Raw genomic sequence first — 16,559 nt, forward strand, 5'->3', positions numbered from 1 at the left:
TAGGGGATCTTTTGGTAAATTTTTGGACCATTTATAATACATAGTGATCAATAATTGAATTTAAGGGTAATTTGATATGCATAGGGACTATTAGGTACACAAAGGGATCATCAGTTTCGACTAGAGATCTTAAGTTATACGTAAAGATCACTTGTTACACAAAGGGTTCTTTAGCTTTACGTGGGGATCATTAGGTGTATATAGGGAACATTGGTTGTACATATGGATCATTTTTTAATAAAGGGATCTTTGGTTGTACGCAAAGATTGTTAGTTATACACAGGGATCATTGGGGATCAATATTTATACATAGGATCATTAGTTAGGCATAGGGATCATTAGTCATGCATCATTTATAAAACATAGGGATCATTAGTTATGCAAAGGGATCATTGGCTATACTCAAGGATCATCAGCTATACGTAGGGATCATCAAGTGTACATAGGGATTTTTGGTTATACATAGGGATCAGTGTAGACTCAAAGTCGACTCAAAATTAACTCATTGGGATCATTTGGTATACATAGGGATGACTACGTTTAAAAAGTGTATATAGGGATCTTCAGGCATATATAGGCATCTACAGGCATCTTTCACATAGGGATCAGTAGACACCTCATCTTTACCCAAAGATCCCTGTAGAGATCAAACCCCCCCCCCCCCCTCCCCCTCGATCCCAGTGTCGCATATCTATTTTACTAGCTATACAGGTTTTTGGCTCAACCCCTAAAAAATTCATTGTAATCGTAATTGGCTCCCAGCGATCCAGTATTATAAAGGAAAACGAGGTCAGTCAATTTTAGTTTCATCGTTATCTAGTACATTTTTAAACTTCAGTTGTGTTTCGAAATAATTCGGGTTTTATTCCGAAGGAATTAAATTTTTTAAAACTAGTATTGGAGCATCTATTTTTTAATTTTTTTTCTGAATTTTTGTTTCAAAAATTTCAAAAATATGTACGCACAATCAGCGGACAATTGCATCGAGAGCACATATCTACTGAATAATACAAAATTATTGCTCAGTTTCGGTAGAACTCTACAATAAGTAGACACAGCTCAATAAATGGAAGAGCGCATCAAGAACAGATTAAAACATTGTTTTTTGTAATAGAGTTGGTTGGTCTCTTTTCTTTTTTAGCTTTGTCCGTTCAGCTGAGCATTGCTTACAAAACACTCAGCTCCTTTTCACAAGGATTAATCAGACTATTGGCTTCGATCAGCGGAGACTCGCATCACGATAATATTTTTCGTGTAATGTGCATTAAGTCTTCGTAATTATTTTTTTTTGTCAAAAACTGTTTGCAATGGTGAAATTGATAGAAAAAAAAATGATTCGTAACAACTGTAATGAGTGTAATAAATGTTATCGTTTAATTTAGGAACGTTTGTTAACATCAATGGAAGTTTGCACCAAAAAACATTTCATTGTATTTTTTTTTGCTTCAGTTTATTTTATTTCAACAGTGTTGTACCAACCTCGACAGTTATGGAGAGTAATTATGAACTACAATTAAAATTCAAAATTTTTAATGTCAAAACTAAACGTTGTTACTTTCAGAACAATTTTTGCGGTTTAAACGCACAGCGAAAGAGTTTTCTGTCAAGGGTAAAAGACAGTTCTGCAGACTAACTTTTGTGTCAATCTAACTAACTAGATTCTCAGCTACGTTCTTTCATTCGTGGAAACACTGAGTTATGTAGTTAAAAAATGAAGATCCTTATGTAGTTAATCGCATTTTATTCTTAATTGTTCCAACTTTCGATACGAAGGTAACGGATTATTTGTGCTCGGGATTTTTTTTTTTCTTCAGACAATTTTCGACTTTTTAACTAGACTTTTTTGACGCAATTTTCTTAAATCATTCAAAAACTATTGTTGTCCTGAGCTTAAATTTGAAAAGATATTTCACCTGTGATCATTTTTTGTAAAATTATGTTGGTGTAAAAATTGCAATTTTGATGAATTTGGGACAATAAACGCGCGATATAATTCGCGCTATTAACGCGTAAGCGGAGATTTAATCCGTCTTAGAAATCGTTCCAAATTGGTTGAAGGAAGCTTATTTGCCATAACTGATGTGTTACTAAAAGCGACTTTATCACTTTGTACTTTAAATGGCGTGTGGGAGGATGGTTTTCACAAAATATCTCAAATTTTTCTTACAAAATTTTTTTCATTTTATTTTCTTATCTGTACATTTACTTTTTTCATGGTATTACTGCTTCAAAGACGTTAAAAAGCAGTCGGAACATTCAGGGTTTCGCCCTGATACGAGCAGTCTTGTTCATATTTCGTTCCTGTTTGATTTTTGGCATCTTGAAAAATTTGCAGCGACCAAATAAAAAAACAAAGACAAAATCACTTAAGCCGTTTTGTCTTTTGGCGTTTTAGAGAATTATATTGATTCGAGAATTAGCTCAAGTTTTTTGAGAAGGAAACACAGGCACATATTAATAAGTAAGAATTGCTATAGTTTTTTTCGTTGTCAGTAAACGTGGGTTCCATGCTCGTCAACGGCGTGGCTCTTTAATTTTTACCCAAAACGGGATTGTTAAAAAATTGAAAAAAATGAGCGAAAGAAGAAGAAATATTTTGGGTTTTTTTCGCTAATTTCACTCCTCGACCCACAAGCTAGGTGAAATGAAAAGTGTTTTTTTTTGCCTCACTCCAAATTAAAATGATTCATTTTGCCTCATACTTTTTAATTGCGCAAAATATAGGTAAACTTATTAGAGCAAAGGCGATCTGTAACAGGGCAAACTTAATAGGACAAACAAGATCTCTAATGAATAAATTCAATTTTTCTAAAAAAAAAGCGAGCGAGTTAGACTTTTTTTCAGTAAGATTGTCAAATTAGACTATAAGGTTTTGTTAAAGATAATGCGATGCCCAGAAACTAAATCAGACAGTTTTTTTCATAAATTCAGAGACCTATATCTAAAGGAAACTGATTTCTGTGCGAAAGTTTTTCGTAAAAAATTGGTTGAATTTTTTGACGAGTAATTATTTTGTATTGTATTAAGAAATCATAAACAAAAATTCTCGTTCTTTATGGTTCAGATCTTCAACAACAAAAAACGGTTCATGCAAAATTTTAGGTTTTAACCAGATAAAAACAAAAAACGGACTCTGAATCTCCTCTCAAATGCTTCTGCAAACAGGCTTGCAGCCTTACGGTGACCGTTTGAATCGGCGCTACCAAAATTGTGCAATTATAATTTATAGTTTCTGTTATGTGCCTGATTCGTGAACAATTTTATTCTATTATTTATATACAATATTTTACGTTAAAAATTTTGCAACGCCCACAACCTGACACAAAGTTGCTAAGCTTTACTCGATTCTTTGCTAAACTAAAAGCATCGCTGGCTTTCTTTCAAATGATATAATAAGAACCGCCAAAAATCTAGTTAAAAATCGAGCGTTACCCGAAGAAGCAAAAACCAGGCACAAGTATTCTTCCAGCTTTGGCTAAAGTCAAAACGAAAAACGATTATGATTTTGTTTTCCGTCAGTTTACCTCAATTTTTACCGATAGTTGACAATTTAACAATTTGAATTAGTACTTTAACAAATTTGGTAAAAAATTTTCAAAACAATCAAAACAATCAAAGTTTGTGGCAAAAACACAAAAAATTACCCTGATAAACGTTCTTTAGTTATTAAAAAAAATATTAGCTACTGTAGCAAAACTTATAGAATTTTTGAATCCTTTAATTTTATTGTATCCAATAGAAAATTAGATTGCTTGTGTTTTCTAGCCAAAATTTCAGCCCTGCGTTTTTTTTTATTTCGTTTTTACCAATTACTTACAATTAAAATCAGTTTTTCACCCTGAGCTTATGATAGGCTTGAAAATGGTTCCCTTTCAAAATCAAAACTAAACATCGACAAAGAATAAAGAATTTGACGTAACCTTTTTTGTTTTCACAATTTCTCAAATTGCCCTGAAGATTAAAAAATAGTTTATTTAAACTGTTAATTGGGATGTTTCGTGCAAACTTGCCAAAATTGAAGATAATAGTTGTTTTTCATAGCTTAAATACGTTTATATGTGTAAGGATGAAAAGACTTGAAAAAACGACAAAATTACGTTTAATAGTAGCAAAGATAGAAAAAAATCCTAACTATTAAATTCAATATTCAACCCCTCATAATATTTTTGGTATAATTTGTTGCTTTGAGTCTGAAACACTGAAAAATTTAAATCACTTTTTGTCGAAAATGATGCAATAAATTTTTTTTACTTTTTGAATAAACAGTTGTTGACATTAAATTGGATAATGATTTGGATTACGGTTGAAAGAGTTTTGTTATGGTTTGGTCCCACAATACACAACACTCAAGCAGCTTTCTTCGAGGTAACATATAACGGGCAAAAAACACATGTCATGCCAAAGTTTCTTCCTATTTCGTTAAAAAACCAAAAAACAAATAACAAAACAAGTTGGTTGCTGTGCAATCAGAACAGAATCTTTTGATCAGGCTGATTTTGAACAAATATATTTTTTCAAAACGAGAAAAAAAATTCAACATTTCTTCTCAAATTTTTACAGTCTTTCAGTTCACTTTTAAGCTAGTAAGATTGTGAAAAAAGGACTAAATTATTTAACAAACTTTGAGAACAGATTGTGATAGTTTTTCACTTTTTTTCGGTAGTGAAACGTTTTTTTAATCTTTTGAAATAAATGTAGAGTTTTTTTTCATTGGTAATACATTCAGCCTCTTGTGAGTTTACTTTGAGGTAGTCAAAATTGAGCAAAAATTACACTAGCTAATCCAGAGTTCCTTCTCTTTTTTTAAAATTTTTTTATGAGTGTAGTTAAGATACAGTTGAGCAGCGCGAAGCAAAAATATAATAAATTTAGAGTGTTTCAAGGAACTTTTATAGTATAAAAGATATTTTTTCTTTATTTTCAAATTTCCGACTAATGAAAATGTAAGAACTTTGTATTCGGATGTGTTTTAGTTTTTGTTTTCGTTTTCCACGCAAAATCAGATACCACAAATAATCATGGAACTGGGTTGAATGATATTTCATTTTGAAGCCCTGTCAGTCGTGATATGTACCACATTAAAAAATTCCCAAAATCTGGTTTCAAATTTTTGGTGTTTCGTCTAATTTGGCGCGACAAAAGCCAACGAGCAGATTTATTTGTGCTTATTTTAAGCTATTGTAAAAAGGCCTATTTACAAAAGCTTATTTATAATTGTTTTTAATTTTATTCGCCAAAAAACTTGATTTTAAAAAAGTTATATATTTTTTTGTTTTTCAAGTCAATTCCATCAAAATCTGTTGTCCTGTTTGCCTATTTCACTATGGTTGTCGAATATGACTACATTATAGTTTTACGTCAGATCTTTTTATCACAACACGCATAAATAACTACACTAAATTTTAAAAAAAGTTTTTTTTTCTTGTTGATTTTTGAAGACTATGGTCGGAACATTCTGTACTATTTGCACAGTAACCGGCTATTTTTGTTCTCTGTGTTGAAAACTGGGTAAAATTTTTAAATCAACTAGTTTTGGGCCTAAATATGCAAGGTCTTGCTAGCAGAGCTAGTTTATTTTTGGCACTAATAGAACCCCACTTATCATTTAAAAAAAATGAAACACAGGCGCGCAAGATGTTGATTGCATCTAAGAAAAACATACTTTCACGACTAAAAAAGCTAAAAATATTGAAATCAGGAACAGTTCTTGTTTTGCTAATTAACTATCACGTATCTGATCGTTTCAATTTTAGCTTGACTAATTATTCAAAAAGGTTCGGGGAATTGTTTTTAATGATAATGATTGTGTTAAATCATAGATAAATACGGTAATTTTGAAATATAAACTGAAATCACGTTATCAGATAACTTATCCAGTTTATACTTCGAAAATAAGTTCTGCCACTAGAAATTTTTTAACTTTCGAGCAAAATTTTGGAAAATTCGCGAATTGCGTAGGAAAATGGAAAGCCTCCATGTTAAGGATAAAATCTTTGCGTCAGCTTTGTCCTGGTGCCTTTCAGATTTAGTTCATTTTTCAGGCATTTTAGCATTGAAGTCCAAAAAAATACTCAGGTAAGAATGATTTGCCGGAATAATCTGTTTTCATCAGAAATTCAAGCGAGTTAATATGTCGGGTGGGTTTGAGACTATCTTTAAGCTATAAAACTGCGTTGCAGCTGAAGTTACTTGGATACCCGATTGCTCATTATTTTGTGATTACGTGCTATTTGGAATCATTTATTGAGAGCTGTGAAAAATGTCCCGCGTCTAGTCATTTTGTCTCCTATAGTACACATTGTGGAAAAAATAGTCTTTGGGCCAATCAGATTTGAGCATTTTTCGTCCGTCTGAGAATAATTCACATATTCTGTCTTTAGAATTGTATATTCGACTATATGATTTTTCTTGATTCGATTTGAGGGGGAGCGCAGAATTAATCTTAATTGCGTATTGAATTTATCGCTCTGGCTGTTCGAGCCGGTTTAGTCTTTATTGGACGATATTAATTTTAGCTCCTGAAAGTGTGAAATTGCTGATAAAACTCGAAAGTATTTGATTGTGTAAAAGACAAGCAGCGGCACGAGGTGCGAGGACTATTAGATTTATTTTATAGATTGAGACCGCGAACAACAAACCACTAAAGACTAATTCCAAATCTACAACAATATACCAACCAAATTACGAGCAGAACAATAAAAACGACGCAGCACAGGCAGAAAAAAAAAGGCCAGCAAAACTCAAACACATAAAGTCACTTTCAATTCTGGTGTGATTCGAATCGCTTAAACATCGCGCCAGCGAGCTGTTAAGTTTGTTATTTTTATCGCCTTGCCAAATCACGATTAGCAACTAGTTATTTCGGGATCTCTCTGAAGATAATCACTTCGCCTTACAACTCGACTGCCTTCTCCTCTTCGGTTCGGTTATTAAATTGATCGCCCCATCTCCCCTTAAACTAACTTCATTACTTCATACCTGACCCAAATTTAATTCCACCTTTGCTCACTTTAAGGTGTGAAAAAGAAATTATCCATTCAACCGTAATTCAATACTTCCAGAAACATAAATCCCAATCAATGGATTATTTTCGCAATTCTTTCTCAGCGAAAAGTTTCAGCTGACAAAATAGCAGCATCACACGTTTCGTGCTTCGAACGATTAATTGATTGATTCTCGGCCCTTTTCCATTACATAATAATTATCGCCATGATTGCCTTATCCGGTCAAGTGCTTCCACGGATGTCGTTGATGATTGTCGTCACGCTGCTGACTTATGGCACTGCTCAGGGTAAGAGAACGTTTTTTTTGCAGCAATCAAGCTCGAGCAATAAGTCTGTTTTTATAAGAGGAAAAACTCAAAAAAATGTGTATTATCCGCTGGTTAATATTTAAATGAACAGTGCGTTGATTCTTTACCTTTTCTTCAATTTTCCAAATATTCGTACAAATCTTCCGTGACAATGCTGGAACATAAAAAAAGTTTTTGAGACCTAAAATTGAATAAACCTTGTAAGATTTTCTGCAGTATAATGAAACAGACTCAAAAAACCCATGTAAATAAATTAAATCATTCATATTTTGAATGGTTATATTTATATACCTCACTTTTTTTCAATGGTTTTTTCAAACCTACTTGAAAAAGTGACACTAATAAATTCTGACAACAATAAGTTTCTTGGCATGTTTTCGATCCGAGTCTGGGCCGGATATAAAACTATCAAACCTTTCGACGCTTTTGTTTTCGAAACTTTAGTCGCCCCTTTTTTAGGTGTAAAGATTCAATTTCGCTTAAGCTTTCAGCACCTCAGGAAAGTTTTTTTTAAAATAACTAGGACAAAAATATTATTTTCGAGCGTTGTTTAGAATATCCGACCAAAAATTTGACCGAAGGCGCCTTTGGAAAATTTTTAGGGTCGGTCGAACGAAAATGGATGTCGTAAAAGGTTAACGAAATTGAATGGACCCTTTGGGTGGGCAGGGGTGGGAATCCCTGAACGCCTGAACAAAAAAAGCGTCCGCTAACACCCCCTCGCTCCTCAAATCAGCTACACTTTTTGGATCGCGTCTGCTCTAAATTTGTCCATTGTTTTAAGTTGATAAATTTTGAACAGAAATTTCCACTTCACTTGTTTGAAGTTATATAAAGCGCATCACAAAGCAAAATTGTGTTTGCAAGTTGTAAAAAAATCAAAGTTGGGCTAGAAAACGAGGTAAATTTTTTGCCAATTACTAGTTTTGTTATGGATTCAGGGTTCGAAATAGCAGCGGAAAGATTAAGACCTAAATTTAGTATCTAAAGCAAGAACAAACTAAACACGGAATATTAAACTTTTCTAAGTCGTTTCAATTTTTCTGACCAAAGTAACAACTGTTATTTTTTATCAACCAACTTAAAGCGCAATCCGTTCTTTCTTCACTTCTGGGTGCTCGCTTTTATTGTTGATGACATATAAATGATTGATCAACTGATTCAAAGTAAAAGCTTTTAAATACATTTAATTTTTGAAAGTGAGGCTTATTGAAAACCAGAGTACATTGATAGCTGATCTCGCTTTTTATGAAAAAACTATTCCAGCTTTTCTGGTATTGTCAGCTTTTAGTCCTTTGTTGTTCCCTCTTTTGAGCGCTGCTTTCGCGATAAGTTTCGGCTGAAATGTGAAGAAAACGCTGAATGATTAATGGAACTCTTAAGAAATGAGCCACTTCTTTTCTTGCTTTCATCGCAGCAGGTGCACTACTGTACTGTGCTATTTTTCACATATCTTAACCACTGGCCAACCGTTTTGATCAAGCCCATTAAACAGATGATTAAAATATACTTTTCCATGACACATTAAACAAACATTTTGTTTATTTATCCTTTTTTAGATCTCTTTTTTGAGATTTAAATAAAAAACTTGACCGTGTAGAGTTGAGTAAACAAGGCGGCGAGGGGGTTGAAAGCCACTTCTTTGTTGTGACACAGACCAAAGGGGGGTCTGAATAAGTTGAGCTGCTAGTGTACCAGAGAGTTGTTTTGTTTGGCGCTTTCGAAATGAATTTGGGTTTATAGCTTAATCCCCCAGTACGCAATAATACAACACCATCCGTTGAAATAAGGACCATTTCGGGATCCAGCAGCGAACCCAATTGCTTTGCTCTCTGCCGCAACTTTGTCCCAACCTCGCAGACGCCTTGTATCGAAAAGTACAACTGAAATTCACAGAAACGAAAGGGGGTAGCCGAATTGAAAACAGATGTGGGATCAGCCACCGTTCTCATTATTGTAGAGCGACCAAAGCAAAACAAAATTCCACAAACCCATACGTTTCATTTATTACTTTGTCTCTCTCAAACCGTTTGGCCATAGAGAGTGGAAACTTTGACTTAATTTTGCGCAATATGCATGTATGAACATTTTGTAAATGAACGAGTTTGATAGATTATCAACGATAAGAAATGGTGTCAAAAACTGGGAAATTTCTCTGACTACAAAAAAGTTCAGTGTTCAATTTTGCGAGAATTGTGCGAACAATTTCGTTTCAGCTGCGGGCAAAATATACAATTTACTTGTGCAATCCATAAACAATAACATGCTTTTTCTTTAGTTCTCAAAACCAATTTGGCTCCAAATTGCCCGAAGGTAGTTTTCCTTCTGTAACGGAACTTGCTTAAGTCAACAACTAAAGCTTGTGGTAGTTGTTGTTATTTCGGTTATCGAATGTACAACCAAGAAAAATATTTTCCATGGTGTGAAATTTGATCAGACAGCGTGAAACTGATCACGTTCTTATGAAATTGGCCGTGATTTTTATGAACTTGATCACAATTTCTTGCTTTTTGTTGTTTCAGGCCTGGAAGATAAAGAGATGTTCAACTTCGCTCCCCCTCTTCTGATAAGCGAGCCCAGCCAAATGGTGCTTCTGAATAAGGGGGACAACTATACACTCAAATGCCACGCCAGGGGAGAACCGGCACCCAGATTCACATGGTACAAAGAAAAAGAACCAGGTACGTCCGTGTTTTATTTTCTATTGATTTGACAGTATCAATGCTTCGAGGTCTCTGAAAAGAAAAAACTTGTATTAGATCAAGCATCAGCATCAAAATGATCTTTGTTTTTCTGCCACTTGATTAAAGTAGTTTAGTTTAAATCAAGAAAAGAGGTCCGACTGAATTTGAGATCAGCCTTGATGAGACACTTTCATTCAGATCAAAACCTGGAAAGTTCTTGATTTCTTACTTGAGCCGAGTTCAATCATGCATCGCTCATACTTTGAACCATAAAACTACTGATTATGTAATCGCTCCCTTCAGCTGACAATTAAGGTTTCGGTTAAGTTAATTCATCATTTGGCCTGAATTTCATTCTCATTCAGTACATTCAGAAAACTTTACTGTCAAATCGAATCAATCATGTATTAAATTGAGCTTGCTGCAATGCTAAATTGAAAAACAAACATGAAGGTTTCAGTCGCAATCTAAGCCATAGTCCTTGAATTAATGCATAATAGCCATGTTCTTAGATTTACTAAATGCTCGAAATATTCAGATGTCAAGCATGTCAATTTTCCAAACTAGAGCGCTATGCTGAAAGCTGCTTTGTGCTATTTGGGCCATAAATTATGACAAGCTTATCTGAAAATGTTCAGTGGCGCTTTGCTCCAGGTCATGAAATGCGCTCATTAGTGTCCGTAGACCCTACAATGGACATGTCATCCTTTTGGGCTTCACTCTCAATGTGAACATTTGTAATTTGTAAATGGAGGTCAGGAGGGTGGGAGAGGAACTGTTTGCTTGAGAACGGCTGCTTATTTTACTCAGTTTTGGAGTTGTGTCTTCGCATAATTTGCTAAAAATTGCAAAATAGACTATTTGAGCAATTTTTCTATTTTCAATTTTTTTTCGGCATCCTTTAAACTTATCCATGGTAAATTGTTTGGAAATGATAAATGATGACTGAAAAATGCTCTGAATTTTGGTAGTCTTTCAAGTCCTTTTCGGTTGCTCTTAAGTTTGAACCTTCAATATTGAAGTAACACTGGCTAAAATTGCTAAACATCTGGCTGAGTTTAATTTACAACCTGTGCCAATTTAATCATCGACAAGAAGGTTTGGTTTTATTGAACAATTGTGAAGAACTCAAAACTCGATTATCAGCTCCAAATGTCTTCACACATTTTTAACCAGCATACCACCTCTGCTGCTGATCAGTGATCAGTACATGTCATGATTAGCCAGTGTAGAAGAAAAATTGGTACAATATTACTAATAGTAAAATAATAATTGTATATGCTGAACGCTACAGCGCCTCTGCCATTTTTGACACTGTGAAAAATAACATCACAACTGACGAAAAACACAGTCACATTTTATTGTATACGCGTTTCTTTGTAGCTTTCTGTCGCATATGCGGTGCGTTTTTTTTCCACCGTTTTAGCTGTTTTGTATGTAAAGTAGCCAGTTATTAGATATACATGCATGTGCGTTTGGTTTGTCCAGCAAAACATTCACAGATAACCGTTTTTATATCACATCGTCTCAAGAGCACCCATGCATTAATAATAATCGCTGCTGACATATCAAACATTTTTTAATATCCTCTGTTCTACTGAACATGCTGTGGATGCTCAAATAACTGTTCTCTCTAAAAACCAACTTCAAAATTATAAATTTCCTGCTCAAATTTCCTAAATGTTCACTCATTTTTCACTCTAGCTCAACTTTGCAAAAAAAAACTTTTTGTTTTGTTCAAAACGAAAACTGAGTCTGAAAACATTCAACATTATGCCAAAAATAAATTGCACACCAAAAATTCTTTAAAAAGCAGCTAGCAAGGATCATAAAGAGGAAAGTTGCTTTGAAAATAACCTAAACAATTTATATGTTTATTTGATATTCCAATTAAGGAAAACAAATTTCACAAGCATGAAACACAAAAGATCATCGCATGAGGAAATTGGCCCATAATCGTTTCAAGTCACCTATGAATATTACGATCACACCGATTTCCGTCATCCTTGATAAAATGTAAATTTTTTATTTGGCATCGGGATTTTAAATAAACTCACGCCTTTAATTGCCGCCTAATCACTTCCTATTAAGCAACAAGATCTTTCTTTATTGACACAATTGTGCATGCACGGAAGTAAGGTGCGGCACGATTCCCCTACAAACCAAACACAGCTTTGCTAATCCTTGATTTTTTCTGGAAAAAGATGACTGCTTTTATTAGGTTTGCTTTTACTAATTGTTTACACTAAGTTTGTTCTTATTAGTCGCTAAGAACTGATTTGAAATAATATATTTTCCTTAAACCCGATTTTAATAGTTCATCCGCAGATAAATTTTCTGACAATATATCAGTTATTTTCGAAATAAAGCTATTTTTTTCTATCGTTGATGGTGGAAAATTTGTCGAATCTTGTAAATTCACTCTAGGATAACCTGTCATGAACTTGCTTAAGTCTGTCCGACCAATTAAACACTGAACTAAACGGATGAAATTTTCAGGTGCTATTTTTTGATAAAAATGAAAAATCTCAAAATAGACATTTTTAACAGGACATTGATGTCACGTTTGACCAAATGTGCAATTGAACTGAACATAGTTTTTTCTTAGCAGTCCAATTTTGCTCATCGTTTTGGGAAGCAAAAAAATGTGATATCTTACAGATGTTATTAAGCAAACGTTCGTCAAAAATAACATAAAAAACTATGAAAGGCGCTAGGTTGTTTGTTTTCTTAATACCTGCTCCATTGTGCATTAATTCTGACACCAATGAACAGGAGCTAGATTTCACTAGTAAACGAATTTCAGGTTTGAAATAGCTTTGTTTTACAGGTATTAACTATTTATATCAGCCAAATGTCAAAGAAATACAGGTCGCTCGTAGGGCTGGTTCCCGAATATTGCATAATTTATTCACTGTCGATGTTTATTTAAAAATAATTTGAACCGGACAAAAGACTGGAATTTAGGTCATCATTGTTTTTTGTTTATCGATCAAACAACTGTTTATGCTCCGGTGATTCATAATTAGATTATATATGCTGGAAAAATTGGCAGATAGAAAGTGTGAAGTGAGCTTAGTTGGGAAATTTGAAGTTGAGATTATTGGAGGCAGGCTGTTGAAATTTGGAGAGGTGGGGATGCAATCAAATTGCAGATTATTGTTCACCTGTCTATCTGGCCCGGCTATCTGGCTGAACTGTACAGCGGATACGACTAGATGGATTTCGGGGGCTCTTAACTTCTCGAGTGGGGTGAGCAAAAAGCAAAGATGGGAAGCGATGTCGCGATAATGTATCGATGCAGTCTATTTCAATCATTCTACCTACCTATGTCTCTATTCCTATTATCCCCTTCCTTTAGCCTATCCTATGCGCCTAATATTAAATGCGTTCTCTATTTTTTGTGAACGGGCGATGATGTGAATTGAGAATTGTGCTGTTGAATCTTTTTGATAATTTTTCTTGAATTCAAACTGCGGCTGTCATTTTCGCACCTTTTTAATTTTTCAAGTGATCACCTTTATTAAATGACGTAATTGTTTCAAATTGTTTCCCACCACAAGCCAAATTAAGTACCACTTCAGATGGATAAGCCACGAGCGTACATAAAGAACTCCCCAATAGACCAAAATCCAATTTCACTCATTAGGATTAGTACAATAACTGAGCATTTAAAGTTCACGTGCTAAATTGACGATAACTTAATTGCCCCATTTGAGTAATTTTTTAACATTTGAAATTATCTTTTTAAACAAATATATGAGAAACGCGATGAAATTAATTGAATGATTGTTTTAGTTGATTTGGATTTTTACAAAGATAAAATCACGATCAAACACTCGGGAAGCAGCGACTCCAGACTGACTTTCAATGGGTTTGACACAACAATGGAAGGAATCTACTATTGCAAAGCCAACAGTCCACTCGGAGAAGCATGGAGCATCGGAACTAAAGTATCAATTCCTTGTGAGTTCAATTATGTGTTTCTCATTTGCAGCCAGAAAAACTGACAAAAAAAACGAGTTGTTTTGAGAAATATGAAAAGAATTCTAAAAATAGACCTTTCATTCTAATTTTAGACGTAACTTATTCACGCTTTGGCGGGAAACGACTCGAAAATTATCATTTACAGGCGCAATTGCTGAACTTAATAATTACAGCAATTTCAGATTTCCCGCGCTTTTTCAGGCTCGTCTAGAGCTATAATTAGATGGCCTTTTCGTTTGTATGTGTCGGCAGATTTTGGCGGCTAAACTTCAGAGCGTGGCTCAACATTTGAATGAGCATCAAAACAACACGAATTAATTTGAAATTGTTCACTTTTAGCTAAATTAATTTAACTATTAATTTCACTTTTGAAAACATACTTCGTTAATCGATAAATGAAATTAACTCAGTGGGAGAGTACTTTGTAACTGTTTGTTCAGGGGGCGAGGTGATTGCTCTCTCAGTTGATCGAGCCATTAACTCACCTTTAAGTTGTAAACACTACACGTTATACAAATAGGCCGCGTTTAAAATCTCGACAACAAGTTTAAATTAAAAAGTGTCCTCTTGAGACATATAAATCAAGCTCAATGTTTGCATTTTTTTTGATAATATAACGCTTTGAAAAAAAACGAGCTTGCGTCAATTTATTTGGGGGTGATGATTGACAGTCAGTTAAGGCAAAAGCGTCCACAGCATGATAGTGACTTTTCAAAAGATTCCCCTTCTAATTAGTTCACGGAACAAAAGATAATAAATTTGAAATGTCCTGAAAGCGGAAGCTCAACGTAACACTCGGATGAGCCAAGAACTGCTCTTCGGCCGTAGATTTTGTCCTAGTTTTCAATTTATCGAACGCTTCCCTGTTCTTTCTACTTTTCTTAGTACTTTTTACATATTTGGACGAATGATTTAATGTTTTAGTTTTGGATGACCGATTTGGTCCCATGAAAGAACTTGTTCACGTGGCCGATTTGACCCAACCTGAATTGGTCTGTATGCCCCCTCGTGGGTTCCCTAGACCCTCCATTTCGTGGGAGAAGGATGGTAAGCCACTGATAATTGACAACTCAAACATGTGGACGGACGAAACAGGGGAGCAACTGACCATCCGAAAGGCAAATGTATCCACACATCAGGGCATATACAAATGTGTAGCCACAAATTCAGTCGGAAAATACGTCAGTCCAGGAATCAAACTTGTCATTGAAAGTTAGTATTACTGATTATTCAATTAGTAAAAAGCTTTCACTACTGATCAGCAGATGTGCGAGAATCGCTTGTTTCGTTTTCAGCAAGACTTTTTTAATTGTCAGACAAAAATCTGAAAAGTGCGAGTGATTTTCACGCCTGATTTATTTTGGCTAAAAGAAATGTTGATATAAGAATGAAAAGCCATTTAGCTCAATCTTTGCACCAGTTTTGAATACGCCAGAAGTGTTTTTATTGATTAATAAACTGGCATAGCGTTTAACTGCTTGGCATCTTAATGGCCAGGTTGAAACGCAAACGCGCTGAAATTCACGGCTACGAGAGTTTTGCTGTCAATCGAAGGTAGTTCAGATTAATGAAAGTGGCAACTTCAGCTGAAGAGCAAACGCATAACTTATTTGGTATTTGTGGCGCTGTTAGCTAATGAAAATCCAACACTACAAACCTCTCAGAGTTAATAGTCCCGCGGTACTTGTGAGCTAATTTAATTGATCGTGTACATATACCTGGGCAATGAAATGTTAACAATCGGTCACTTGTGAATCAATTAATTTACATTTTAATTGATTTCTGCCATTAGATTATGATGGCAGTATTTCTGCTGCTGAGAAAGAAAGAAAAGGTATAAAACAGTGCTGATGATGATATGGTGATGATGGTACTAAAACTCAGCTTAGATGCTCATTGCTTTAATAATACACATGTTTCAAGCATTCCATGAATCCTTTTAAGTTTCGTTATAGTTTTGCTTTGAAATTTTATGTTCGGCAGATTTCTCATTTTTTGTTTGCGAATAGTGTTCTTGTAGCAAACAGAGCGCGTGAATCAAATCGATGTGATAAACGACCATGGCTCTTTCTTTCAACAAGGCCAGAAATTGTTTATTGTGACACTAAACTTTAACTTCTTATGAAGAGGGGAAGAACCATATTGGGGCTATTTCAAAGAACCTTGTGTTGTTCTCCGTTAATTCAATACTTTCTACGCAACATGTTGCAAACTAGGTCGTCTAGCTTCTAATCGGAGCATTCAAAATTAAGGCAACTATAGAAGCAAACTTTTCAAATTGTGATTGAATTTTTGCTCAGCATGTGTTTTGTTTTGCGCTAAAGGCCTTAAAAATAACCAAAAGACGGGTTTTAAAATTTAATGTCATCTCAAAACTGAAGTTTTTACGACATCCTTTTAACATAAAGCAGTACTTTTTGCATTAGGATATTACATTTTATGTTTGTATCAGTTGTAAGAATAGTTCAGGAAGCACACATTAACGTACCTACACATTTACCATATCAAAGCACAACTCATTACCAAGTGTGTGCTAAGTGTTTAAATTAGCCTGAATGTAAACTGACTGGTGTTGT

The 16,559-nt window shown here is 34.5% G+C and overlaps 1 protein-coding gene across 4 annotated transcripts in view; it reads left to right on the forward strand.

Moving 5' to 3' along the window:
• Positions 1–6,360: 6,360 nt before the first annotated feature.
• The window catches only part of LOC134842958 (roundabout homolog 2-like), a 31,132-nt gene continuing 20,933 nt past the window's right edge, over positions 6,361–16,559 (forward strand). For 3 of the 4 annotated variants that reach the window (XM_063859498.1, XM_063859500.1, XM_063859501.1), the window contains exons 1-5: positions 6,361–7,291; positions 9,835–9,993; positions 13,795–13,962; positions 14,908–15,195; positions 15,776–15,817. In XM_063859498.1, the coding sequence (XP_063715568.1) occupies positions 7,210–7,291; positions 9,835–9,993; positions 13,795–13,962; positions 14,908–15,195; positions 15,776–15,817 (739 nt within the window). In that variant the 5' untranslated portion in view covers positions 6,361–7,209. The remainder of the gene's footprint in view (positions 7,292–9,834; positions 9,994–13,794; positions 13,963–14,907; positions 15,196–15,775; positions 15,818–16,559) is intronic. The other variant, XM_063859499.1, reaches the window with a different exon arrangement.

This window comes from Symsagittifera roscoffensis, chromosome 3 (assembly GCF_963678635.1).
Source record: "Symsagittifera roscoffensis chromosome 3, txSymRosc1.1, whole genome shotgun sequence".
NCBI lineage: Eukaryota > Metazoa > Xenacoelomorpha > Acoela > Convolutidae > Symsagittifera > Symsagittifera roscoffensis.